Source organism: Ips typographus, linkage group LG9 (assembly GCF_016097725.1).
Source record: "Ips typographus isolate SLU linkage group LG9, UJ_Ityp_2.0, whole genome shotgun sequence".
Taxonomy (NCBI): Eukaryota; Metazoa; Arthropoda; class Insecta; order Coleoptera; family Curculionidae; genus Ips; species Ips typographus.
In genome coordinates this window covers 5,191,850-5,218,974 of record NC_138430.1, presented here as the reverse complement: position 1 = coordinate 5,218,974, position 27,125 = coordinate 5,191,850, and the positions used below count along the sequence as shown (strand labels likewise).

The following is a 27,125-nucleotide window of genomic DNA, read 5'->3' as shown; positions in this document are numbered from 1 at the left end:
CGGTTTTTATAGAAAGTTTTTTGTATAATAATGTAAAATGAAAGAATTTGTTTTGATCTACCGTTTTTTGACTAATTATTTTACCGGCATTAAATATTTTGACTTGGCAACACCAAGTTTTAGTACCAATTTACTATTTCTTTTAGGTCAATTTAGGACTATCTCAGCATCCCAACGTTTAATAAATAATTTCGCTTACCCAGCCGAAAAATTTAAAAAGTTCCTTTCAGCTAAAACCTTTCGTGGGACGAACTACATCTCGTATGGTCCGTGATATAAATTGGCATTACGCGTTTTGCCTTGTTTTCATTGAAGTTTCTTGTTTCACTTCCGTGCCAAGAATACGCTATAAGCAATCAAAAGGGCAGCTAAACTTGTACAAAACTTTCAGACGGTGATCTGTTTCCATTTATTGAGTATAGTGTGTATATGGAATTGCTTGAAACTTCAGAACAATAATGTCAAGTTCCAGCTAGGTTGGCTTTTAGGTGTAAGCACAATTTGGTGGTCAATTGATTTGCTTGCAATGTGGCTTTGTTACTGAAACTTCCTTTGTTGTAGTGAATAAATACACACTAATACTGAACAAATAACAATTATTAATAACCAATAATAAGCAAACAAGTGTGTGTTTAAAGTAATCGGATCGAATTTTAATTAGTAAGCCTCAATTTGACAAACCGATCATTAATCAGCTTTTAATTTCAAAGTTTTCAACTGTTCAAATTTATTCATAATAATAATATGATACAGTTTAATAAACAATATTGAATATTAACGTTATTGCGGCTTTACTGGCAATAAATTGTGTTTGTAATAATCAGTGTGAAATTTCGATGATTGTGCATCAATTCAAGTTTGAAATAACCTTTTAAAGTGTTTTGTAGCAAATTTGGCCTTATTTTATGTGTAATTCGGTGTAGGGTGTAGATAAGATCCAAATTAGCTTGAAACAAATTATAGAATTACTATTGTTAGTGATCATCATGGAAAACAAAATTTGGTTCAAACTAATATAAGTTTACTGATGGTTGGTGCAGTAAACTATCTTAAAGAAAACCTTCTAAACCTTAGATTTTTGCTTAGACAAGCAATATTACAGAATCGTTGAATTCTAACGTAAAGCAGTCATCACCTTCTTGTCTAGATACTGAAGCTTTCAACATTATAATTTATACTTTCAACAACAAAAATTTCTCCGTCATTTTTGGGGTTTCAGCGACTGTAAAACACTCAAAATGTCCGACTTGAACCTATACAGGGTGTTCCAAAAAACAAAAAGAAAAACAGTTAAATTTGAAACCAACGATCTGAGAGTTGAGTTCACCCAGCTGCAAGTGGGTGTAAACCTATTTCCCTGGGTGCAGAGAAATGGTAAATATTTTTGGTTTGATGGTACATCACTACAAATTTTACTACATAATTTATGGTGTTGTTTTGATATAACAGCCCTTTTTCGGAAGTTGGTATTGTGTATTCTTCTATCTTGTTTGTGCTTTTTGTCTTAATTCTTCACAAAAATGATTGGTTTTCGTACAAATGACTCGTTTGAAAAAAAATTGTTGTACTAACTTTGATATCAGTTTTGATTGCAAGCACCCTATCTATTGTTCTTTGCCATTCCTCTCTATTCACAATTTTTAGCACAAACAAGTCAAACTATCACACAGAATCTCATTCATATTCACTTTATTTCAGTACAAAATGAAACACATTTAAGTGAGAATAAGTTTGTTTGCACTTTTACATACTATTAATAATTACTGAGTAGGTAGCAAAATATCACGTCACGTTCATCTAATATTAATTCATATTTACAACTATGATACATTCTAAATAGTAAACCCGCCTCAAAATAGTTCTTCTGTCTTAATTACGTATTTAACAGTCAGTTGGATTACATGTACTTATTATCAAAGCAGCTTTCAGTTTGCTGCTTTTTTTTTGACCAATCAACATTAATTATTGCATACATTACATAGACATTTAGTTGCTATAGATACTTATTGCACAGTATACATGGAATCAAACATTTTGAAAAGCAAATGTGAATTTTTCAGCCAGAGCAACAGCCACAGAAATCCATATTGTTCTTCCAGTAAGCTCCAGATCTGAAAATACACCTTTTTTCAGTCAGGCTTAAAACATGAGTAATTTTAGCTTACTTGTAGCTTTATTAGTAAAACCAATCACAGAGGAGGGCCATGGTTGTGGGCTGCCATTGTCAATATATCGAACGTTTTCACTTTTGTAGATATTGAACAACGTGCTAATACACTGGACTTTGATTGGTCCATCCTATAATAAATTCAGTTAGAGAAAGTATAATTTAAAAAACTTTTGAAATAAAATACCTGAAAAGTGTTTTCGTCCACTTCTTTTTCCACATGAGAAATAGTCATATGAGGGGGCCTTAGTTTCTTTGAATAAGCAAAAACTGGATCAAGACTCACTGATCTTCTGCCAATTTCCATAACCTGCAAAATAAATCTTATATGACAATTTTCGTGTACAGCTGCAATCACATACTTTGATCCCATTTATGTACCACGTAACATTCATTGGTGGATAAGATGGTGGAGTAGTACAATTGGCTCTTATAATACTAGTATGTCCTGTTCGAACTTTATCCACTTCTATAATAGGATCAGCCTTAGGTAACTCTGCAAATACAGTTGTAAATATTATTTATATAGGAAATTAACACTATCTTTTACCAACTATATGAAGAATTCCAGAGCTGGATTTAGTGTAGAAATTTGGGGCATCAGTCGACACTTCGCAGCTGTAACGACCTGTCACTTCTGGCTGTACATCTATCAGTACTATTTCGTTAGCGTTACTTCTGCTCAGCTGCAAAATGTATTAATGTTAATCACCTCTAATTAAACTAATTAAAGAGTACTCACATCTACTTGTACTCCTTGTATAGAAAATATCTGCATGTTGGGGTCTTCCTTAGGTACAAACCGGAAAATTTCAGACTTTCCTTTGTACCATTTAACTGTATAGAGTGGTTCCCCTTCCAGATCGTAGTCACATCTCAATACTATGGTGTCGTGGACTTTTGCCGCTAAAGGTACTGTGGATTTAACTTTTTTCAATGCAGAAATCCCTGAAATAAACAGACAGACATTACAATAAGTCCCTCCCCTAATTAGTAGAGCTATTTTCAAAATTAATTCACACGTCTCTTTGTCTGACTACTCGTAGTTACTCAAGAGCCAGGTGTGAAGGTAACTTTAGGAAATTATTTTTAGTCAACGACATAATTGCGGACACTTATACAAGATTCTGGTTCGATATACACGACACAGGCACGGTTTAAGGCTGTGACAGAAATAGTGGTTTGCAACAACCAACATTTCCGCTCTGATACTTTTTTTCCAAACACTTAAGAGCGCGATCGTGTTTACTAAATTCATTGAGGAAAACCTGAATAAATTTCTATATTTATAAACGGTGCACATCTGGAAGTTGGGCAGTCATTCATAACTATTTCCTGGGGTGTTTGGCAAAGTTCCTATACCACAAAAACACTAAAAAAGTGTAGGCAAATTCTACGAGTCTCATTATATTTATATGACAAATTGATGGAAGTTTGTTTATAATTATTGTTAATGAAATTGTATTATTACACACACTTTAGTTTGATTTTAGCCATATCAGAATTTAGTGTTTTCTCATGCGAGAAAAATAAACTTTCTTGGTACACAGAGAGAGGGTGAAAGAGTAATCTGTCAATATGTCTGAACCTGAGGGATGAGGGTGACTCACTGACAATGGCCCCCCTGTCGTCTGCAAACCCCTAAAACAGGGATGTTTTCTTTCTCCATCAATAAATAGAATTTAGTCGTTATGTGCTGGAGATAGTTTCGGGGGTGGACTCCCGTGGATAACTCAATTTCGAGTGTGGGAAACGGTTAGAGCAGTTACAAGGTGGTTGAGCTACCCCCTCAAACACGCCTAACATGAAGAAACAAAGATAAGTGAGACCAAAACTTTTGGTTGTTTGGATAGGAAATTTAATGAGGATTCCAAAAAAGTGCTTAAAAGATTAATTTTCTTATTCCAAGTGGGTTTTGCAGGCGTATTTGTCCATGACAATCAGACTGTCCTTTAAACCGCGTTCAATTTCAGACTGATTTAAATATTTGTTGTACCAAACCAGTTTTTCCTAAATAACTCGAAAACGGTGAAAAATTGCATGGGGCCAAAAATGTTTCTAATGAAACCCTTAACCCAACACCGTAAGTTTGCAGGACGGTTTTTGCTTCCAGTATACAGGGTGTGCATGAAAAATATGGTGATTGACTGTTTTTGGTCACCCTGTACGCAATTTTTTGCTCAACACCACTGGAAAAAGGATGTCAAGACGGTTAATTTGAAAATTTGTTGCATCAAACCAGTTTTTGCTAAACAACTCAAAAACGGTAAAAGTTACGAAAAATTTTAAAAAGAGCAAAAATGTTTGTAAGTTGCTGTTAAACTCATCCCTGGTACTTTCACAGTCTGTCAGTGCCGCTATTGATGACAGCCATGATAGGAAAATGATATCTTTGAAGCAAATTTCAATTAAAACCTTAAATTTACTGGTCAAATTGGAATTTACTGGTAATATTGGACAAGTCACCATTTTTCTGTCCTATGGATTTTCAGCTTCTAAATCATTTGACTGTAGGTACCACTGGGCTAATTAAACTACTGGACAAATTCGTCAAATCAAGAAGTATAATTTCATGACTTTATGGTCGTTACTATACCAATTTAATGCCCATTTTACATTGTGCGACACGAATAACATCTGCCGTTGTTCTGGTGACTCTTAATGAAATAATTATTGCATTGTTAAATGATTTAGCTAATTTATGGGCGTGGGTGTACTTAAATTAGGCTAATCAGAATTTATTGAAAAATGGTTTCTAAGAAGATTGAAACCAAATATGGGATTAACCTTGTGTCTTTAGTTTATAGGAAGTAAAATATATCTCCATTAAGTTTGGCATTTTATTACACCCCTCGTAGCAAAATAGTCCCCTGCAGCGATCGCTTACAATTATTTAAGAGGGTAAGCTTGTCTCTTCAGGTCATTAATTTTGTATAATACTCCCCCAATTTTTTGCCTGTGGGATAGTTTAAACTGCATCCAATGTAATAGAAATTTTTTTTTGTCTACAAAAAGAGCAACTAATATTAGAGTGAAGCTCATTCATAAAATTACTCTAGTTTTGCCGGAATCCTATTAATAAATGCGGAAGAAATTGATGCGGTAATGCTAGCTGTTTATCTAATAACGAAAATGGTACGTCCGAAGTGTCAACACTCCAAAAACAAATTTGAAATTAGTGTCTAATGAGTCTAGGTGAAAGACCGTTAATAGTACCGGTTATATTTTTTTCCAAGACAAAGTTTTTTGTTATAAAAATAAACCATTTAGCTGCTACTTTGTTGTAAACATTTCAGACAGCCTATGTTCTGATAATTTTTGCAAATTAGGTGTGCATAAAAATCAATATACAGAGTGGATCAAAGATTATAGGAAAACTTTGACAGATGATTTGGTGGTGTCCTCTCAGAGCTTTTCAAAGATGCAACAAAAATGTTATCTCAAAATCTTGAGGCTTTTGTAACACTTTACCTCAAATGTCTTCCCTTTTACCCCTCTGGTGCAAACCCTTAATCCTGCTTAATAAATACAATACTTACTACAAACTGTCAGAATTAGCAAAATAAACACACTATACTGTTTCATGTTTGAAAAAACTGTCTGACTAAAGTTCATTGCAATTACTATTAGAGCATCCATTTACTTCACCCACATCAGGTAGTTAATTTGCAATTCATAGCTGACGATGTCACGCAACTCGGACACAAACTAAAGCAATTTTTAAACCCGACTTCCATTATTATTATTACACTTTTCGAATTTTAGCACCAAAACACCAGGGCATATAACAAGTGGCATCCGGTGCACCACACAGCTCACCGCATTAAACTAAACCGAGGGGATTCTTTTACGAATTATACAGGGTCGTGTTGCCTACACGAAACCGACGCCACTCCCACAGGACTCCCGGAATCTCGTAATGTGTCGTTTTCGAGCAAAAATCAAATTATTTTACGACTTTACACACGCTTGGCCACACCACACTTGGCAGCTTCACACTAATTTGGAAGGGGATAATTGAATTTAATGTTGCGATCTAAACGAGGTTTGGAAAATGGCACTTATTAAACGTTAATTGTGTGTTTTCAGCCGCAAAGTACTTTAAAGTTTTTATTTACCTAACAAGTGCAGAAAGTAGTATTTTCCTGCAAAAGACTGCAAGCAAGTTAAAAGGTGCTTTTCACATGTGTTTGGTACAATACGTGTAGTTTCTGTTTGCAAAAATCAAGCAAAACACGTCAGTTACAGCAAGTCCCAGAAATTATTATTTGAGTAAAAACTTATTTTTAATTTGGTCCACCGTGTTGAAAAAAATTTAAATTTATTAGTTGTAGAAAGATGCAATATGGTTTTAATTTCTTCAAATCAATTTTTGACCATCCTGTATAGTTATGTACTGTATAATGTCAAATAACTGAGTTTTTTAGTAATGAAGACAGATTGAACTCAAATATATCAGCTTTTTAAAATTATTTTTTGCCCACCTTGTATGGCAATCGAAATTTCAGGAAACGGCTGAATAAGCTAAAGTAAAATAACTCAACAGTTTTTATTTTATCAGTTATTAATTAGGTTGTTTCGAGATTTACTATACCTATTTATTTGTATAGCTTCTCAAGTTCGCTTTTCATCACCCTGTATAGAATGTCGTACAATTGTCACATGTTAAACTTATTTAATGGGAAAAAGATATTAATCAGAGTAAAATTAAATAACAGATAAGACAATATTTATTTTAACAAAACTCAGTCATTTTAATAGTTACAGGGTGAGTAAGTATATTGTCTGGTAGGTTTTATACCACCTTGTACTATAAAAATTATAAACTTGACTCTTCATTCACTTCTATGGGAAAAACAAAGCTAAAATCCATGCTCAATTTCACATTTTCTGTTAACATTCCTTCTCCGTCATTTTGATAGTTACAGGGTGAATAAGTTTATCATCCTGTAGCCTTTCAAATCCTCTTTTTTGCACACTGTTCAAATAATACATTTTTATAGAAAAAATAGATTTAACTAATTTTCTTCTAAACTTGTTTAGAACAAATTGTACAAACTATACAGTTGATTGATCAATCAATAAATTAATTAACAGAGCCCCCCAAAAGTTTTTATGTACAAGGTCTGAAAGTTGCATGCGACTATAGGAAATTGTTGTGCCCTTAATGGATAAGGGCGCGATAGATTATAGGGGGAAACTCTAGGTTATTGCATGTGTTTACGAGGGTTAAAGCTGTTAACCATCAACCTGTGCCATGAAAGAAAGCCATTTTCTTACTATTTATGATGCACTTAGTTTGGTTGGAAAATTAGTCGTGAAAATTAATTTATTATTCAGTCTGTTAGAATCAAATTTGTTTTTAACTATTATTTTGAAACTATTAAGCTCATTAAACATTACTGGACGATTGTCCTCCAGGGGCCATTTTGACCAAATGACGTTAACTGCTGGAGGACAAACCAACTTGATTTTACCCTATGGTTTAGAAATGTATTTACTTTATTTTTGATAGGTACTTTTACTTAAATGAGGTGGAATATTTGCTTTCTGATAATTCCCCTGGTATTAACTCAGTTGATTATTAAAACAAATGAGTCATTACAGTCAATGAGACTTAATTGAATGGTCAAACTAAAGCCGCTTTGGTGTCGGAAAAGTATCAAATTAAAAATTCCCTGTCGGTTAAATTTATGGACCGTTTAAAGTGGTTGAAGAGGCGTTAGGCTCCTTTATGTTATTACCTTAATAAAATGATTATACGGTTTTATCAAAATATTCAAGATTGCAGTCTCCTACAATCATGTTCTACAAAATGTGTTGTATCTCTAAATAGTTGCCAAATAAAACAAATGTCTAGATTAAAAGGCGATGACAGAGGCTTTAATTTAGACTGAGGCGTAAATTGGAATTTTTAATTTTAGATTCTGTTTATAACCGCTTATATGATTTAGTGACGCTTTAGTTTTTAATAAACTGTTATGTACACTTATTTTGGGATTGCTACTGGAATTTCATTTTTCTACTACAGGTTTCATTCAAAAGCTTTTTTTCCCCAAAACTCAAACATTTAACTACAATTAAACCAAACGTATTATTAAAATAAACTATCTAAACACTCTTTTGTTAATATTATCGCTCACCGATCCAAACAAAACTAGCAACAACTTAATTATTAACGATAACATCAATATTATCTTTTTTTACACATGCGGGTTATTCCTAAACTAGACCTAACAAAATAATGTTTGAAGAACTACAGAGCACTCAAAATTCCCTCAATTTTTTAGTTAAATTGGGTCAGTGCCTCCTACTAATGCCCGTTACAACTTCGCATAACTTCTACAGCTTCAAATGGTCATCCAGGAAGGCCATTGCATCAGTAATAATGTCGGGAATGTCTTTTATAATGTTGATATTGTTTCTTAATTATTTTTTCCATCAACCTAAGAAGTTTTCTGCCACAAGTAAGTAGTAATAAGATGATTTAAAGTGGTTTTGAAGATGATTTTCAGGTGGGGTGGTGTTCTACTTGACCACGTTTCTGTTCAAGATTCAGTTTGTTAGTGTTGCTAAAATGTGGCCTAGATTGATGAAAAAATGGACGGAAGTTGACAATATTATGCAACCCTATTTGGTTATTGAAAATTTTGGAGTTAAAATCAAAGTTGTGTCTGCTTTACTGTTTACTCTTGCTTTAGGTAATGATGGTGAATCTTTTATTAGTGACTAATCTGTATGGTTAGTTTTAGGGGAACACTGTTTTTTCACCGCTTCTTTGGGGATTTTAACTAACGATTTACCATGGAGTGATAAGTTGGAGAGTTACTTTAAAACCATATTTCAGTTTGTTTTTATGGTTTTTCCTTACAATGTTTACTTTGCTGTTATTGTCCAAGTATAAGTTCACACATTTTTCTTTCAAAAATACTTAAATGAACACTTTTCAGGTGTTTAACTGGTCATGGACTATTATTTGGAACTACGTAGATGTTTTCATCATATCACTGTGTATATGTTTCACCTACAGACTGAAACAAATTGAGTCAAAAATTGGTTTTTTAGTGAAACTCCGGGTAACTTTACCATGTTAAAGTTTTTTTTTTAATGTGACTCAAGTGAAACAGGTTAGGGACGTAGCCTACTGGAAACAAACTAGAGAAAACTACAACAAATTATCTGAACTTTGCTCTGAACTGGAAAAGAGCATTTCCCCGTTGGTTTTGGTATCTTTTGCTGACAAATTCTACACAATCCTCTACCAACTTTTAGGCCTACTTGAGTCAGTTAAGCTGTTCTCACAATTCACAACAAAGCAATAACTGGCTAACATGTTACAGTGGAGCAGAATATGGGCTGGAACAAGACACTAGAATAGTCAGCAAACTGTACTATGCATTTTCATTTTGCTATATTCTTCTGCGATTTTCCGCAGTAATATTTTTTGCCTCAGCAATCGATGTAAAAAACAAAGACATTGCCTCTAAATTATTTGAAACGCCTAGTGAAGTATACAATTTTGAGGTAAAAGCATGGAATAACCCATTTTCTTGAATTCACAACCATAAAGGGTTTTAGATTGAACGATTCATCATGCACCTAAAAGTTTCACCACCAATTATAACAGGGGCAAGGATTTTTCAAATCAAAAAATCACTTCTTTTAAAGGTATTTCAGTTATAATGAGTGTGAAGGCTGTTTTTGATCAAGTAATTTGCAGATTATCTCCGCTATTATAATATACGAGCTGGTGGTTATAAAATTTCAGGACTATTAGTGACTTACACGTACAATAATAAATTTGTGAGTTTTTACAGTATCTGTAGGAGCTTTGATATTCACCATAAAGTCAGTTCTCAAGCTGGAAACGTTGACTCTTGGCGAATGTGTAATACACTCAATTTCTAATGAATTTACTGTATGGTCTGCTAAAATTACTACTTAACTTTTTGCAGTCAAATTTCCGGTTATCTGGATTGTGTTTCAAAAAACTGTAGATCCCTAAAATTTGTCACTTAGATCTCACTGATTGCTTAATAAGTCAGTTATTTTACTTTACTACTATGAAGATCAAAAGAGTACTGAGTCTGTAACTGTCAAAGTAACCGAGTTATTAGCTGTTGAAGTGGGAACTGTCATATACAATCAGTGTTTATGATCAAATAACTCAGTTATTTAACATCATTCATAATATAATATATCTTAAGCAAACAGTTTGAATTGCAATGTCTAACAATTTTAGACCAGTTTATCCCTCATTTACCCTCCACGTAGTTTACATTCCAAAATTATTGATTGAGATTAAAGTGTGTGATTCTATCGATTTTAATACTGCAGAAAACAATATGAAAACCTTATATTTGACTATTTAATTGACGCAAAACAATGCACTTGACAATACAACTAATCAACGGCCCGAAATTCAAGTGTTTATTTACATATTCGCGATAAAATCGAGTAGAATTGCTATTTTGCCATTAATGTTGTTGTTAGGGCAAACATTTTTATATTTAAAAAAATTTAATTATTAATAATATCCAAATTCACCAAGAAGTTTCGTCTTATAACGGCAGTCTCTGCATCAGTTTTGCACATTACTAACACTTTGTTTGTAATGTGCAAAACTGATTGTTTACATGTTAGTAAAGATGTTTTTTATATCTACATAAAAATCCATAATCAAAATTATATAATAAGTTACTATGTTGATCTCAATAAACATGAACAATTACTTGTTTTAGATAATCATTTACGTACACTTTAGATTAGCTATAATACATCTTTTTAAAACTATAAGAAAACAGTAGTTGAATTTCCTCCTATTTGACCAGACCTAAATCCTATCAACATGGCTATAGGAGCTTTAGGTCCTGTTGCGGCTTCGTTGCCCACAAATTACGAATATTTCACTGGTAATGGAATTAACCAGGGTTTAAACGCTGACCAGTCCTATTTCACCCTCAACGATAAACTGATCAGGATCTACAGTGGTGCCATGCACTACTTTAGAGTTCCTAGAGCTTACTGGAGGGACAGACTGAAGAAAATCAGGGCAGCTGGACTTAACACCGTTGAGACTTATGTACCATGGAACCTTCATGAACCTGAATCAGGTGAGTGCCTACTTAAACCTTCTTATAATAGAGTGCTTAAAGTGTTGTTAAGGTAAATACGATTTTGGTGAGGGTGGTTCCGAATTTGAGGACTTTTTGCATCTGGAGGAGTTTCTCAATATTGCTAAAGAAGAAGACTTGTTTGTTATTTTGCGAACTGGACCGTACATTTGCTCTGAATACAACTATGGTGGGTTCCCTGCCTGGCTTTTGAGGGAGGAAACCATGGGTTTCAGGACTTCAGAACCAACTTATATGAAATTTGTTACTAGGTACGTCTTGAGTATCATCTAAGCAGTGACTAACTTAAATTTTTGCAGGTACTTCAATCTGCTCTTGACGCTTTTAGCTGCATTCCAATTTACAAAGGGAGGACCGGTTATAGCATTCCAAGTGGAAAACGAATATGGAAATCAGGAAGCTGGAGACGCATTTCAACCGGACAAAGTTTACTTAGAAGAATTGAGACAACTTTTCCTTTCAAATGGTATAGTGGAGTTACTAGTGACGTCTGATAGTCCTTTATCACATCAGGATAAAGGTGATAATTTGCACCGAATTACAAATAAAACAGTGGCAATATTTCGAAAATCATTCAGGCAATCTACCGGGTTTACTACTTCAAACTGCAAATCTGGGACAAAACGTCGACAAACAACTTGACAAACTAGAAGAATTGCAACCAGGGCGCCCCCATATGGTAATGGAATACTGGGATGGTTGGTTCGATTTTTGGGGAACTAACCACTCCACCAAGTCCCTAGACGAGACTCGAACCTATTTGGAACAAATCCTGGAACGGAACGCTTCATTCAACGCTTATATGTTCCATGGGGGCACTAATTTTGCGTTTAACAGTGGCGCCACTTTGAGTAATTTTCACGTGATATTTTAACTTTATATTCTGAAAATTCCGATGGTTGTAGAAAACACCAAGTTTGATAATTCCGGATTTGAAGCCATCACAACCAGTTACGATTACGATGCTCCTTTGAACGAAAACGGGAACTACACAGACAAATATTACATCTTCAAGGAGTTAGTTACGGCTGCTAATCCTGTAGAAACTTTACTCCCTGACCAACCTGTACATGTTGCTCCAGTGGCGTACGAGGCAATTAAAATCCAATACGTCATTCCAATCAAAACGTTGCTCAATGACAACGCCCCTGTGATTGTATTTAGTGAAAACGTAATTGCAATGGAGAAACTTGACATTAATGATGGATCAGGACAAAGCAACGGTTACATCGTTTATCGTAAGGAAAATGTTGATCTTAGAGCCCAGTCTGTTCTAACTATTGAAGGTTAGTTGTTTTATTGAATTATTGTCTAGTTCGATAAAATGGTTTTTTTGTTAAGGTCACGTTTGTGATCACGTGATGGTGCTGGTAAACGGTGAACTGATAGCCCCAAAACAGTTAAAGTACGTGGAGGACTTGGATGGGTTTGGTTTTTGGAGGTTGAAAGATTCCAGCGTTGTGATTGCTCAAGAAGATTTGAATGGTGCTACCTTGGATTTGGTTGTGGAGGAAATGGGTCGTATGAATGGTGGCAAATACAACCAGTATAACCAATCTTTTAAAGGATTATGGCAAGGTATGATTGAAACATACCGTAAATTAGGCTTTAATCGAGTTTTCTTAATAGGGGATGTCAAGATAAATGAAGAAAAAATAACAGACTGGCAAATCATCCCTTTGGATCTGAAAAAACAATGGGTAAACAGTCTGGAAGGTTGGGAGGAGTTTACCGAGGGTTTGACAGGTCCAGCAGTGTATAGCGCTACTTTGACACTTGACATTGAACCTCTGGACACTTTTGTAGACATCAAAGGGTGGGGTAAAGGTATGGGTTGGTGCAACTACAACATTTCAGCGCTTTTAATTTACTTTTTCTGTATTAGGAATCATTTTTGTTAATGGATTTCCTTTGGGACGTTATGCAGCCATAGGCCCTCAAAAAACTCTATACCTTCCTGGACCATTTTTGCAAAAGGGAGAGAATCAAATACTGTTTTTGGAGCATTTTTATAGTCCCGAAAATGGATTGATCCAATTTTCTGATGGTTTGGAGTATGGTGAAGTTTACTAAATTGTATATCTAAAACACAATAAAAGGGTATTATAAATACTCAAATTGAAAAATTATACTTTAAATTACTGAAATGAACATTTGTTCCCAAAATTTGGTAATTTAGTTAAGTTATATCAATAGACGATATCGTTTGTTAAAATTGTCATTTTTATTGCTGAAATTTGACAGTTTTTAATATTGAAATCGAGGATTTAAGTAGAAGCAAGTTTGGAAATTTATATCTCCAAAACTAGTAAAGTTAGGACCGTATATTTCATTAATGACAGTCAAAAAACAGGGCTGTACTGGAACAAAAACCAAGTGTGTGCCTTGTGAATAGAATAACCGTGATTTTAAGGTAGATATAGCTGAAGGCTCTCGTAATATACAGAAAAAAGTCCGTAATGTTACTTGAAAAACAGGGCCGTACTGGAATAAAAATCAACTTTGTGAGCCTAAAACACACTGACTGGTAAAAGGAAATTTGGAAATTTATATCTCAAATACTACTAAAGTTACTAATGTACATTTTTGGTCGTATATATAGCTGAACACTCGTGTAATATACAGAAAAGTTTCATTAACGACACTTAAGAAACAAGGCCGTACTGAAATAAAAACTAAGGCTGAGCCTTGTAAGTCCAAAAATCATTTACAGCTAGAAGTAAGTTGGAAAATTTGTATCTTCAAAACTAGTAGAGGTAGAACGTTACGTACCTTACAATATCATTTACTTAATAACATAATTTTTATACAAATTTATAGCCATAAACCACTATTGGTTTGAAATATACACTTTATATTCGCCATAAGTCAAGATTCTAATGAAATATTGTTCTGACATGTTGGTGAACTACTGTAGTGGCTTGTAACTAAAAGTTAGTTATTTTATTAGCAATTGGTTATTTTATCGTTCTAGTGTGCACAATTTGCATCAATCTCAATACAGTGGGTGGTTTGGGATTGGTAAAAAAAAGCAGTTTTCAGTTGCTGCTTCTTCTTGACCAATCACAAATTAGTTACTGTACTGAAATATTTACCTTAGCTTAAAGTATAATGAATAATTAACATAACTAGGGAAAGACACTATACATTGATTGAGAGACGAGCAATTTTGCATAGATTTTCACTCTTGTAAAAAACAAATACAACAACATCTAGGAAATTCAGGGAAACATAGCCAGAGGGTCATTGGAAAATCTATTCAGAAATTTCCATCAACACTGACAATTTTCCCAGTAACAATGTTACTGCACGGTTGGTCGCCCTTTAATCGCCCCGCCAAAACAATTTCACCCCTTCCCCCGTCTTGTTTCACGCCATATTGCTGCATACACCATCATTTTGGTACCTTCAGGCTTTAGACAACTTTAAAAAACGTTCTAAATGCAATAAAATTACCAATAATTCAGTTTTCATGCCTTGAGTTGCGGAATTCGCCTTTCCCGGCAATCGAGTTAAGAATTTCGCAAGAAAAGTGATAAACGTCGCGTTTTTAAGTTGTTGAGTACGCTTTGTATTTCAATACCAGCTAATTCCAACGTTGGAAGTTAAAAAGGCGTTTATTATGCCCGACGGAAAATATCTGCCTCTTTACAAGAATTTAAAAAGTTTTAAAAACTGCTTGAATACGCCTTAACTAAGCCAATGAATATTAATGAATCCGTCTTTTTAGCCCAATAGGAATTTCATAAATAGCAGTAATTTGAGAGAGTGGCGGTTTGGCAACCTTTACATCACACACGTTATAAACAAAAACCGGGGTTAATTAAACCTTGTTCGTTAAAATAATTAAGTAAAGGCGTCACAAAGAATCCTATAAAGCGACCTCTATTAAAGGTACAAATTACCAAGTCAAAGTAGCTACTCATTAGTAGAAAGGGCAAAACGAAACAATGAAATAAATGAAATTCACCTGCTTCAAAAGCCCAGTCGTAGATTGGAAATCCTTGGAAATTTATGTAACTTTAAATTAAGTCTATCACAATAAGGGAATTGAAATATTTCAGGTGCACCTTAATGGGTGTATACAGTTGTAAGGGATTAATTTAATGTCATGGATACCCTATAAAGTATGGCTTTTTAAAGGTTTCAATTTGTATACCACTTTTACTAAATATACTGGTGGTAATGTTGTAGGAATTGAAAAAGGGAAGGAAACTTTGAATATGAGACTGACATATGACGCGTCACTTATTCCCTATTGGTCCAGTAAATTTTCAGCTGACAGATCTGGCAAAACTTTTTTCCCTGTTCACAGTAGTTGTTTCTAAACAGGATATTTTTAATTGTCAGTTGTCACAATTTGTTTAATATTTTGTTTATTCTTTTAACTTAACTGTTACAGTTTTCTGTGCTGTGACCGTGTTCAGTGTTTTTTACACTCAGATATAACTTTTGCCTTATACGTCATCCAACACTACAAACAGACGCAAGAAGTTGAACATTTTCGGCTTCTTGAGGGCTGTTATTTTAAAATTTTGCTTCTACCAATAGGAAATAAGTGACGTCAGACGCAAAACGCGCTTATGAGAACTCAGCTTAACCCCCATCTGCACCGTCGTACTTTAAGCCAAGCTTAAGTTAGGTGTGGTTCAGACTGTGTAGAATACAGTTGTATAAAGTTACAGTTTGGACCACGCTTAACTTAAGCTGGGCTTGAAGTTCGACAGTGCAAATGGCGGTCTAGAATGGTTGTTAGGATTTGAAGATTGACATTTTTTTAAAGAAACAATTTAAACGGTAGATCGTTTGTTAATGAATCTTTAAGAGTAAGAAGGACATCCTCGCAAACTCAATTAACAATCAGGTTCGATTGTGCGAAGACAAAAGCTCGGTGGAAAGAAGCTCGGTCTAAACACAAAAGGCGGTAAAAAGCCCGCCCCCGATAACATTATATTCGTATTGTGGAGCGGCATGGTGGCGGCACTCTTATCGGCCAGATTCGTTCATTTCCGGTTGCGGAGGCGCTGCGCCACCGCTGATAACTAGATATCGTCGCGTATTTCGCCACTTTATCTCCAGAAAGAATAAGAAAACGCCACAGAATGGTCCATTATGTAACGTATAGTAAATCCTATTATACCCGAGGGCGTTATCTCGCGGGGCAAGGCCGTATACTTCATCACTATCGCGCGCACGTGCGCCAGAAACATAAATCCTCGTTCTCTGTTTCACTCTTTCGCGTTACCGAAACGAAGAAAAAACAAGAAAGAAATTAGTATTTGTCCCCTTTTTAGGGTTGGCACGGTTTGCTTCTTTAATTTACTACGAAACGGACTTGAAAAAGCATACTAAACAACTTGGTGTCAGTCAAAAAGTATTATGTCAAACTGTCAAGTTTCCTGTATATGCAGCTTTTGAGTAAATTAATCACTGATCGTAGTTTTTAATTGGTCTAGAAAAAGCACCAAGCTGAATGCTGCTTTTTTTGACCAATCACAAACTTCTCGCACTGTGCTGAGATTTCTGCAAGTGCTGCACATAAGCGGTTAGCATCATGGTAAGTCCACATGCAGCATTTGCTGGCTGCTTTTTTAACCAATCACAAGCTACTTCCACTGTGATGAGATTTTTGTAAATGCTGCATGACTAGATGTTTCACTTGTAGACTTTGGACCAACAGACCAAGCTTTTGGCTGTGATAATTTGCATGTAACGTTCAAACAACAAACACTGTGCAAAATAAATATTGATATTATCTACCACACCCACCCTAAATGTGCCCTATCGACACCACTCTAACAAGTGGGGCCTTTGAGTGATTATCAGGAAAAAACCTAATACAATTCACCACCACTTACAACCCTACCCAAATTGCAATTTTCCCAAAATAATTTAAGGAGAATCACCCACAAATCTGAAGGGTCCAAGTTTGAATAAACCGATTCTCACATACGACCACTCTCAATTAAACCGTGAATAATAGTCGCATAGGGTAGCCCTAACATTTGTAGGGATTTGCCTTGATCTAGTGATAACTATTGAAGTGTTTGCGTTTTTCTTCTTGACATATTTAAGGGTAGCAACATTTTTTGAGGTTTTGAAACCCTTGAAGGGCCTTATCGTGTTGTTTGGACACCGACTCGATTACAACCCTTTTCAACTCTGCCATTATTTCGTGCAAATGAAATGTAAAAATGACAGTAGATAAGGGTTACAATACAGTTTTTGTGTTTTAATTTTTTGAAGCGTTGAATTATCGTCGGTTATTAAACGGTGGAAAGCGCACCCGTCAAAATAACAAGGAAAGAATCCGGAAAGTACCGAAATCGGCTTGCGGGCACATAAAAGTCACAATTCCGGCTGGGATTTGTAAACTTTACGATATTATTCCCTCAGCTATTCTCACTTATAGAAGCCCTTTATCAAGATTTCTCCAAGTCGGTCGCTTTCAAAGAGAAACCGTTCGAAAAGAATTGGCAAAATTGAAACCGTCGAAGCTTTAAAATCCCTCAGAGAAGGAACGATCAACGGGAATTATAGTGCCAAACCGATTTATTTGTGAACGTATTAAGGTCATATGATGCTTCACTTGATAACTTATAAAATAATGAAACAATATAGTTTAACCATCCCAGTATACCAGTCCTACATGTGTTGAGAAGTCTTTTGCAAAGTAAATCTGATTTGAAAAAAGTGAATTTAGTCTGAGAGGAGATTTACTTGAGCTGAATAAAGAAGCAATTTCTATGTATGTGAATGTGGAGTATTCAATAAAATCCCAAGATTGTATTTAGATTTCAAAGAGTGGATTTGTATATCTAATATTGTTGGCCATTTGATTATGGTTTTAATGGATTTGTGTAAAATACTAAACTAAAATAAAAAAAAAAATGAAAAAGACGAGAAGGTAAACCGAGGATAAATAAGGTTAGAGGGAATTTTGCAGCAACAGGACGAAATTGGATAAATGTTGAGTGGAAATAATGATAATGCAATATTGAGGACGAGCGTCGGGAGCGCTCGTCTGTGAGAAATTACAATCATGAACGAAAAATAGAAAACGCTCCGCAACGCCATCAAAATTAGTGCAGATTGGCAGAAAATACAGACGCTTTTCACATTTTCTGAACGCCAGTAACACCAGAAATGATGGAGAACATGGTCAACAGTGCATCTAGAAAAGTGTTAAAAATAGTAAAACATTTAGTATTCAAATCTGCGAATTGAAAATTGGAAAACAACATCGATCCAGCGGATCGAAGACCATCCAATAGAAATTCCAGTGTCGCAACCCGAAGGCATTATATATGATTTGTATACGCCGTAACCCGTTCTGATCAGGGAGAAAATTCGCGCCTTTGTGCTCTGATTGAGCCCGGCACGTGACTTGAATTACCACTTTGTCCTCCCAGTCAATCTATGGCTTTATTCACCGAGTACCCCGTAACACTCCCCCTTTTGATATCATATCTCTCGTGTAAATATATTCTATTCGGCTCGAATTGCCTGCACAAAGATGGCTTTATGCCCACTATTCAACGCGAACACTGTCAAATTTGCTTATCAAATTAGGTTAAGGATGAATGGAGTCCATGTTATTATTATATTTGCCGACTTTATTTCTGGCATTGTTCGCTTGTACTCGTGAATGCAGAATATCAAATCCCACTTTCCAGTCATGATCCTCTTCGTTAACCATATAACACCATATACTCGATCATTTTTGCGTTCAGGAAGGACGACAGAATTAACCGCCTCCTTCGTTTATCTAAGAGGAAATTACGTTCAGGCTCGAGGTTGGGAGTTAATTACGTCTCAGTGCAACTTCAGCAATTTGTAACAATTAAAAAGTTTGTTTTGGCCCCAACTTTACACATGTTAATTATAAATTGTCTTTTTGGCGCTGGATGTCTCTTAATTACCCATCCGAGGCTCTTATTAATCGCGATATACTCTCGGAGTTGAACTTACTGAATCCGCCTTAGGGAATTTTAATTATATCCACTCCACGGCTTTTATTAATGTTTGGTTAAGATGTCTTGTTTGGTTACTAGTGTAAGGCCAGAAAGAGAACGAGAATAGTTATACACGGTTTTTCAATGAAAAGTAGCCACCCTGAATATCTTCCAAAATAATTTATCTGTTAAAAAATGCTAAGACACGTCAACAAAGATTGCAAGGGGGAGATCTTTTTACGTAGGATTTGAATTTCTGCCATCAGCCCCTTTGCCGCCATAGCCACCCCCACTAAGTTTTCAAATGGCACCATACCCTGTGTGGCACATCGTTGGAAAGGGTATTTCATAAGGAATTAATTGCACTATTTTATTTGTACATTTGCTTTGAATTGAGACCAAAAAAAATAAAAAATACGTTTTGTGTTTATTTTTAACTGCATTTTGTTAACTGCAGAAATAATAGCAAATAGCGATTATCATTTAATTAATGGCTCAAAATAACCTCCGTTAACTTCCATACAATAATACAAGCGACTTGGAAATGGAAATAAGCGACGAGTTTGCGAACATTTGTGAGGACTTGCGGTGTCAGTTGTCGGCATTCATGTATTATTCTCTGCCTAAGGTCTGCAATATTGGCCGGCTGTGTTGCATAGACTTTAGATTTCAAATGCCCCCATAGAAAAAAGTCCTACGGAGTGAGGTCGGGTGATCTCGCAGGCCATTCCATGGGACCACGTCTACCAATCCATCTTCCAGGAATATCTCGATTGTTCAGATATTCTCGAACGGGAAGTGAATAGTGTGGAGGTGCACCGTCTTGTTGGAAAATTAGTTGATTTTCAAATAAATTTTCATCATTTTCTAGTAACTCTGTTATGGTCGTATCAACAGTGGTGTCAAGAAACTCAAGATAAGTAGCGCCATTCAAATTACCGTCAATAAAAAACGGACCAACGATGTGGTCTCCTAAAATACCTGCCCAAACATTAAGTTTTTCTGAATATTGAGTATGGGTTTCCCTAAACAAATGTGGATTCGTGTCTGACCAATACCTACAGTTATGCCTGTTCACTTCTCCATTTAAAAAAAAACATACCCTCATCACTGAAGCAAATATTGTACAACAAGTTCACGTTGTTTGTCAGATTAGTAGACATAATTTCACAAAATTGTAGTCTTCTATCATAATCATCTTCGTTTAATTCCTGAACCAATTTTACCTTGTATGGATGAAAATTGTGTTTTTTTAAAATTCTCCATACACTGCTTGTCGAAACACCCGATGCATGGGAAATTTGATTTAAAGACTGATTATTATTGCAACGTGTCCCAAAACAGCAACTTCAATTGGTTCATTAATAATTTGTCTTTCAGGTTGATGTTTTTTGTTTGTCACTGAACCAGTTTCCATGAATTTTTGCATCAACTTTAAGACATACTGATGGATTGCATTGAAAGCGCGTTCGGCAGTTGTGTAAACCATATTGACAATGTTCCTTCAAAACGAACTTACAAGTTGACCGACTGAGGCAAAAACATGGAATAGAAAACAGGTATTTGGTAGTGTTATCAGCAGTTTGACCAAAATAAAAAAAAAATGTTTTTATTTTTTTTGGTCTCAATTCAAAGCAAATGTACAAATAAAATAGTGAAATTAATTCCTTATGAAATACCCTTTCCAACGATGTGCCACACAGGGTATGGTGCCATTTGAAAACTTAGTGGGGGTGGCTATGGCGGCAAAGGGGCTGATGGCAGAAATTCAAATCCTACGTAAAAAGATGTCCCCCTTGCAATATTTGTTGACGTGTGTTAGCATTTTTTAACAGAGAAATTATTTTGGAAGATATTCAGGGTGGTTACTTTTCATTGAAAAACCCTGTATGTCAAAATACGAAAGTTTTTTTTGATTATGTACTAACTTAAGGTCTACTTCTTCTTTATGTGCCTTAAATCCCGAAGAGCGAATCTTGACATACGGTCAATAAAAGCTTCTGTCTAAACCTTGGTTAATAATGTACTATTATGGAATTGCCTTTGAATGTTCTGAGCTTCATTTGATGGTTTCTGAATTTCAGGTCCCTATTCTGAATTACGTTTGACCTTTTCTGAATCTCACTTGGCCTTTTTTGAACTACATTTGGAAATGGTGTAGACAATACATTTTAATCTTGTATTGCTTTCAAGTAATAGTGAAATTTGATCATTTAGACACGAATAATCAAGACACGGCTGTAATAATGGTGTTCGCTTGTCGGTTTTCCATTTATTCCCTGTTGCCATTTTGGGTGATAATTGCTGAACGACGTTCCTTCTCATCTCATCGTATTTTAGCAAACATTAGTCAATTTGAATTTTTCCACAAACACTCTCAAACTAGCAATTTGCAATTGAAATTAATAACCCAACCCCTGCAGAATTAGTCACAGCCGAACTGGTCCGTGGCAAATACTCCTTTTCATACGCCACCCCTTTCTAATAGGTCTATTTGGAACGCACGAACGGTTCGCAAAAGTGCAAATATGATTTCAATAAATCTCTTTTTAAGAGGCTCTCTTTATGCTATGCGTTTGTACAAAATCCCTTTTTCAGCTATTGAAACTACTTGGATAAATCTTTGTCAATAGAGATTTTAAGCAATTTAATTAAACTGATAATGTGGAAGACTTGTCAATGACCTTTTTTTTTTATCATATTTCATACGTTCATTTCTCTGGAGAGGTAGTTTAGATAGGAGATTTTGGTTGGACGCCCTCTGGTCAAAATTCCGGAAATACAAGATTTGTATCGGACGTCAATGCGATCCTTTTCCCCTTATTTATTAATGCCGTCGACCAATAAGTATTTCACCCTGTGTCGGGTACGAATGCGCCTTTTTATCGGACACAAAAGGAAATTTCCATTTCCAAGAATGCTCGATCTTGCTTGAAACAGATCGATCTTGGAAATGTTTGTCCTGATGAGTTTTATAGATTCTCAATGAATATGACTGAAACGAGTTTAGAAAAGTGTGTGAGTGAGTAGAGTAAGTAGTTAAAACAAAACAACCAGCTTAAAAATGTTTGAAATTTACGGAAATACTGCACATATGAACGTAAGAATGTGACCTATATTATTGTAACACATCTTATGACTGTTCTATAACCTCTCTATTATTGGTAAAGGAAACGTGCTTCCGTAAATACGTATTGCTAATTCCTTGCCTTATCCCAATCCGTTTAGCCTCGAATAATAAGCCCGATTTTATGAATTGTAGTCGAATGGCAAGAACGAGCAACTAGCTATAGAGGACAGTGAATGGGCCCTAAAGACCACTCAGATATCGCCCTATTCAGCGCCTTGCCTTTGTCACTTTTTCTGTAATTTCCGCTTCTCTCGTAACCCTTTCGATGTCTGTATTGTGCTCGTTGAATAAAAATATAATGGCCAACCCTATTTGGAACTAGAGTACAGTCGAATTTTCTGTAATTAAATCAACACAAATGATTTTTTTAAATTGGTCACTAGGTGGGTTTCACTCTAAGGGGCTTTAAAAATTAAACTCCACCCCGAGTCACCTCAGAATCGACGGTACAAAGAGTAACATTAACAGATCGAGTAGTTGTGTCAATAGAAATTAAGCCCCACAAACACTATCCAAACAAGCCAGGATTTTGATTCAATTTTTCCGGGCCACAATCGGCGACTTTAATCACCGCAAAAAGTAATTTCAACTTTTAATTTATTCGCATTTCACGCTAAATGAGGTTTTTAATTTGTTTGTTTATTGTTGACAACTGGGAATGTTTGATTTGGATGATTGCGTCCATGTCGTCTTTGTAACGAATTCTCTTCTCTGATTTAGGTAGGTAAATTCATATTATATAATAGTGGAAAATTATTTAAAATAACAGTCCAAATGTGCAGTATTTGCATAAATCTCAACACAGTGAATAGTTAGCGATTAGTCAAAAAAACTTTCAGCTTAATAGTGAACCACTATATTTTTCTTGCACACCCTGTATACTGGAAGCAAAAACGGTCCTGCAAACTTACGGTGTTGGGTTAAGGAGTAGATTAGGAACATTTTTGGTCTCCTGCAATTTTTTTGTAACTTTCACCGTTTTTGAGTTATTTAGGAAAAACTGGTTTGGTGCAACAAATATTTAAATCAGTTGAAGTTGTGGTCTGAAATTTGAATAGGGTTTAAAGAACAGTCAGGGACAAAATTACCTGTAAAACCCACTTGGAGTAAGAAAATTACGGTTTTAAGCACATTTTTGGAATCCTCGTTAAATTTCCTATTCAATAATCTGAAAAAACACTTCAAAATTTGGTACAGTCATGGAGAAAAGCGATGTCAAAGTTTGAACTTTGACACCGACAAGTAAAATATTTACTTTACCAGTAATTTACTCATCACTACAAAAAGATTCAAATTTATTGATTATGAATCACCCTGTATATTAGTGGAAATCATCTAAAACCAAACCATTTTGTTTGGTTTATCCTTATGTTGTTTGAATGAAATTGGTGTGTGTCCAAAAAAAAAGGCGATTGGAAAATAAAAAAATTGCAATTTTAACAAAAATTTACCACATAAAGTAAGGAAACAAGGTAAAAACGTTTTACGAGTTTGATGATGCCCAAAAAGTGAAACTAATCACTATATTAAAATAAATTGAACACTTTAGACGTCTTATTAATGCACAGTAATCCTCATCCCCTCATAAAAGTTCAACTTTTACATATACAGGGTGTCTCAACGCTAAATTAATTAATTAACTCGCGTTGGACATTAAACATAAAATTCCAATAAAGGTATAATTAATCACAAATCATCATCAACACTGTATCGCCTTATTTTTTTGTAAAAAAAATCAATTACTTGTTTTTTGAAGAGGTGTTCATATCGAAATTGAACTTTTGCAGGCAAGTTTTCTGTACTAGAACTTGTACATGGTTTCCCAGAGACTCTGCTAATAAAAGAAAAAATAATTATAATTAATTATTGATTAAGAAAAATTAATATTAAAAAGTTTTAATTTCAAGAAAATTGATTGTGGTTTCTAAAAAAAAATTTGGTATACTTACTGGAAATTGCAATACTGGACCACAGCTGACTGATATTAGTTAAACATCACTATAATTTGAAAAATGTACTTACTTTATATCAAAGCGTTGGGTTCTTCGAGTCCCTGATGATTTGGAGGTGATCTAAGAATTTAAAAAAAAAACTTAAGGTGACTAGTTAATTAGATAATTTAGCTCTGCACAACTTTATTAAAAAATAATACCAAGAAATTATTTGAAAGTTATATTTTTCATTAAAATACTAACACATTAAATAGGTTTAGATAGGTGTTTGAGGTATCTCCTGATCCTTTTAAGGATTTTTTCATTTCCATAATTAATGGCAGATCCTGAAAGTTTACTTGAAGTTACTAAAATGTTTCAATGAATTTTAAGTGCACAAAAATGTCATGAATGCTTGCAAAAACCATGCCACCAAAAGCTTCAGCAATCATGAATTAAATCCACCACCTGAAGAGAAAACTATTATTAAGTCTCACCTGATTGATGTTGATCAGTTTGGGATTGACTGCGTCTTCCAAGAGTGTTGATAGTGGAAGGAAGTATGGAATCACCGAAAGATGGTGCGATATCAGTTGATTCATCTACCAGCAGTTTGTTAATGTCGATTTTTGATTTTCTGATGGCGTTGATTATCAGTTTGCTATTAGAAAAATGTTAAAAAACTGTGCAAAAGAGTTGTATATTAATAGTGAAACAAAAAACCAAAACTTACTTGGGATAGTTTTCAACATTTTCGCAATACGTCTGTCCTGGTTCAGTGGCGCACAATGGAGGTTGTCCAGGGACGGCTCCCCACAGTCTGTACCCTCTGCCATTAAAATTTTGACTGTGACAGCTCAGAAGTAGAAGTCCGAAGAAAACCACGTACTGAAAAAAATCAAAAATCAGTAATAACTTGTTTTTTTTAAAGCGTAAAAAATTCCAACTTAATGTAAATCCGATTTAAGCGTAATGATACTGCAAAACAAATTCAATGTACTGGAAAATACACCTATTCATTCTTCGCTTCAAGAATGCGGAATTTCAAGGTTGTCGTTGTTTTAATTTCGATCATCGGACAAATAAATTTAAATCAGTTTTTTTTTTTAAATAACAATGAACCTGGAAATTTTACGCTGTTTCGCACTAAACAAACAAAAATTAGAAAAACTTACCGTTGAAGTTCTATGATACATGATGATGATTTCCCTAGTCTGCTATACTTGTGTTGATCTTGTCGTAGTTGCAGGGAAAAGGAAAGTTCTCCACTACCACGAAGTTATATACCATTCCTCCCCCTCCAAGTTTGGACAGACTCACTTTGTGGTTCAATGCTACTGAACCCTGTGGTTTTTACCACAAATTCGTGTGGCTTGAGCCTTAAAACGACGTTTTAAAATTTACATTAAAAATATTTTGGAAATCAATTTTGCGTTGAATATGCAAAATTTGACATAATTGGTTGAATTATTATGTTATTTACTGTGTCTGGTACTATAAATTTTATTATTTATACAACACACACTAATTGCAAACCAGTCATTTTGAGATTTTTAATCAAGTTTAAAATTAGGTTTAGATTTCAAAGTTAAAAAGCATCTTTAGAGGTTAGGTTAGTTAGAAATTGACTCCATAGTTTTGTTAATAAGACTTTTTAGAGCATTTCAGTGCATTCCTGGATCGTCAACTGGATAAACAAGCGTGTCGTGCCCTAAAAGACGTAAGATATCCTGTTGGGAACAGAGCCAATGGCACAGACAAGGCGGAGTTTAAACAATCGATGAGGATGGAGGGGTGCGAAGCAACAAGTGCCGTCAACTTAGAGCCGAACAGGATAACCGCTAATCCATTGCCTCTAAATTCTCTAAAAAAACTTAAATTTCTCTGTAGTTGCCTGAACATACACACAGGGTGGCCAAGAATAAAATTGTATGCTAACGGAAGCATTGAACAGTAGGATAAAGTAAGTGGCAGAAAAACTGGCAATTGTCTCGCCAATCACTGTCCATTGTTTGTGGGGATGAATGTTTAGGGGCTTCTCGTCGAGGGGGTGTGTATCTTTGCCACTGGTTTAGTCACCCCTTTTGTCACTCTAATGTGTTTAAGGGTGTTTTTTTAGTGCTTTAAAATTTCAAGTAAAACTCTATATTTATCAGAAATTAAAAATATTCTTTGAGCATCTCATTTAACAGTTTATCCAAATTACTCGAATATTTTATAAATCAGCACAAACAAACCGACAAAATGGTTAATCCTTTGGGATTGGTCGTTCGTGTCACTAAAATAACAAATACCACTTTTACAATAGTCGACAAAATGCTAACTGAAAACGTAATGATCAAATTATTCATATACAATCAAGGTCTATTGTGACACGTCCATTATTCTGGAGTGAATCCGATTTTTTCTGTTTGTTAACTGTCGTTATTGTTGGGCCACTGTTTTGTGGCTTTTGCTCGCATAATTTCCACTTTTGAAACAATTCAACTCGGTACGTTTTATCTGTCGGTAAACTAGGCATTTTCAGTCAAATTTTCATACAGAAAGGAGATTATAAAAATGCTCAGTTTGTGTGAATTTGATACATCAAAGATGTTAAACTGAAAAAATTAAAGTATTATAAAAATATCAAGAGTTTTCACTTTGTTGTACAGTTTGTGATTGGCCAAAAAAGGCAGCAAGCAGAAAGCTGCTTTTTTGATCTATCACAAAGTATCCACTCTGCTGCACAAGACTTGGCCGCTTTCTTCTAGTAGTGTATTGTAGTGACAATTTGAATTCATTAACCTGCCCTAGCACAGCCAGGTT

At 34.9% G+C, this 27,125-nt stretch overlaps 4 protein-coding genes across 6 annotated transcripts; 2 read left to right on the top strand and 2 right to left on the bottom strand.

The window, feature by feature from the left end:
- Positions 1-1,672: 1,672 nt before the first annotated feature.
- Positions 1,673-10,231, bottom strand: LOC145733397 (uncharacterized). 2 transcript variants are annotated; one of them, XM_081986182.1, is made up of 7 exons: positions 10,114-10,231; positions 2,910-3,115; positions 2,718-2,853; positions 2,530-2,663; positions 2,355-2,477; positions 2,166-2,298; positions 1,673-2,111 (listed from the first exon to the last, which is right to left on the bottom strand). In XM_081986182.1, the coding sequence occupies exons 2-7, from the start codon at positions 2,943-2,945 to the stop codon at positions 2,026-2,028; spliced, it is 648 nt and encodes a 215-aa protein (XP_081842308.1). In that variant the 5' UTR covers positions 2,946-3,115; positions 10,114-10,231; the 3' UTR covers positions 1,673-2,025. The 2 variants fall into 2 exon arrangements, with proteins under 2 accessions (XP_081842308.1, XP_081842307.1); XM_081986181.1 differs by lacking the exon at positions 10,114-10,231 and adding an exon at positions 5,707-5,975.
- LOC145733396 (gustatory receptor for sugar taste 64e-like) lies at positions 7,812-10,093 on the top strand. Its single transcript, XM_081986180.1, has 8 exons — positions 7,812-8,634; positions 8,683-8,868; positions 8,920-9,065; positions 9,118-9,243; positions 9,295-9,449; positions 9,508-9,691; positions 9,746-9,835; positions 9,888-10,093. The coding sequence occupies exons 1-8, from the start codon at positions 8,412-8,414 to the stop codon at positions 9,942-9,944; spliced, it is 1,167 nt and encodes a 388-aa protein (XP_081842306.1). The 5' UTR covers positions 7,812-8,411; the 3' UTR covers positions 9,945-10,093.
- A 737-nt stretch (positions 10,232-10,968) lies between the features above and the next one.
- Positions 10,969-13,427, top strand: LOC145733395 (beta-galactosidase-1-like protein 2). The gene is made up of 8 exons (XM_081986179.1): positions 10,969-11,280; positions 11,333-11,552; positions 11,601-11,821; positions 11,880-12,152; positions 12,207-12,587; positions 12,643-12,879; positions 12,931-13,128; positions 13,187-13,427. Exons 1-8 carry the CDS (start codon positions 11,016-11,018, stop codon positions 13,372-13,374), a joined length of 1,983 nt encoding a protein of 660 aa, XP_081842305.1. The 5' UTR covers positions 10,969-11,015; the 3' UTR covers positions 13,375-13,427.
- A 10,981-nt stretch (positions 13,428-24,408) lies between these two features.
- LOC145733575 (uncharacterized) lies at positions 24,409-25,653 on the bottom strand. 2 transcript variants are annotated; one of them, XM_081986473.1, is made up of 4 exons: positions 25,493-25,653; positions 25,051-25,205; positions 24,815-24,978; positions 24,409-24,458 (listed from the first exon to the last, which is right to left on the bottom strand). In XM_081986473.1, the coding sequence occupies exons 1-4, from the start codon at positions 25,511-25,513 to the stop codon at positions 24,415-24,417; spliced, it is 384 nt and encodes a 127-aa protein (XP_081842599.1). In that variant the 5' UTR covers positions 25,514-25,653; the 3' UTR covers positions 24,409-24,414. The 2 variants fall into 2 exon arrangements, with proteins under 2 accessions (XP_081842599.1, XP_081842598.1); XM_081986472.1 differs by lacking the exon at positions 24,409-24,458 and adding an exon at positions 24,546-24,664.
- Positions 25,654-27,125: the final 1,472 nt, after the last annotated feature.

What these genes read in the sequence shown, in the direction of transcription:
- LOC145733397 (XM_081986181.1), bottom strand. Translation starts at nt 5,806, where the DNA reads ATGGATGCTCTAATAGTAATTGCAATGAACTTTAGTCAGACAGTTTTT. An exon ending in TACAAGGAGTACAAGTAGAT is followed by an intron (nt 2,854 to 2,909) that starts GTGAGTACTCTT and finishes TACATTTTGCAG; the next exon opens with CTGAGCAGAAGTAACGCTAA. An exon ending in TTTTACTAATAAAGCTACAA is followed by an intron (nt 2,112 to 2,165) that starts GTAAGCTAAAAT and finishes GTGTATTTTCAG; the next exon opens with ATCTGGAGCTTACTGGAAGA.
- LOC145733396 (XM_081986180.1), top strand. Translation starts at nt 8,412, where the DNA reads ATGTTTGAAGAACTACAGAGCACTCAAAATTCCCTCAATTTTTTAGTT. An exon ending in ACTTTGCTGTTATTGTCCAA is followed by an intron (nt 9,066 to 9,117) that starts GTATAAGTTCAC and finishes AACACTTTTCAG; the next exon opens with GTGTTTAACTGGTCATGGAC. An exon ending in AAAAATCACTTCTTTTAAAG is followed by an intron (nt 9,836 to 9,887) that starts GTATTTCAGTTA and finishes AGTAATTTGCAG; the next exon opens with ATTATCTCCGCTATTATAAT.
- LOC145733395 (XM_081986179.1), top strand. Translation starts at nt 11,016, where the DNA reads ATGGCTATAGGAGCTTTAGGTCCTGTTGCGGCTTCGTTGCCCACAAAT. An exon ending in TATATGAAATTTGTTACTAG is followed by an intron (nt 11,553 to 11,600) that starts GTACGTCTTGAG and finishes AAATTTTTGCAG; the next exon opens with GTACTTCAATCTGCTCTTGA. An exon ending in GTCTGTTCTAACTATTGAAG is followed by an intron (nt 12,588 to 12,642) that starts GTTAGTTGTTTT and finishes TTTTTTGTTAAG; the next exon opens with GTCACGTTTGTGATCACGTG.
- LOC145733575 (XM_081986472.1), bottom strand. Translation starts at nt 25,513, where the DNA reads ATGTATCATAGAACTTCAACG. An exon ending in TGTATCATAGAACTTCAACG is followed by an intron (nt 25,206 to 25,492) that starts GTAAGTTTTTCT and finishes GATTTTTTTCAG; the next exon opens with TACGTGGTTTTCTTCGGACT. An exon ending in AACTGATCAACATCAATCAG is followed by an intron (nt 24,665 to 24,814) that starts GTGAGACTTAAT and finishes GTAAACTTTCAG; the next exon opens with GATCTGCCATTAATTATGGA.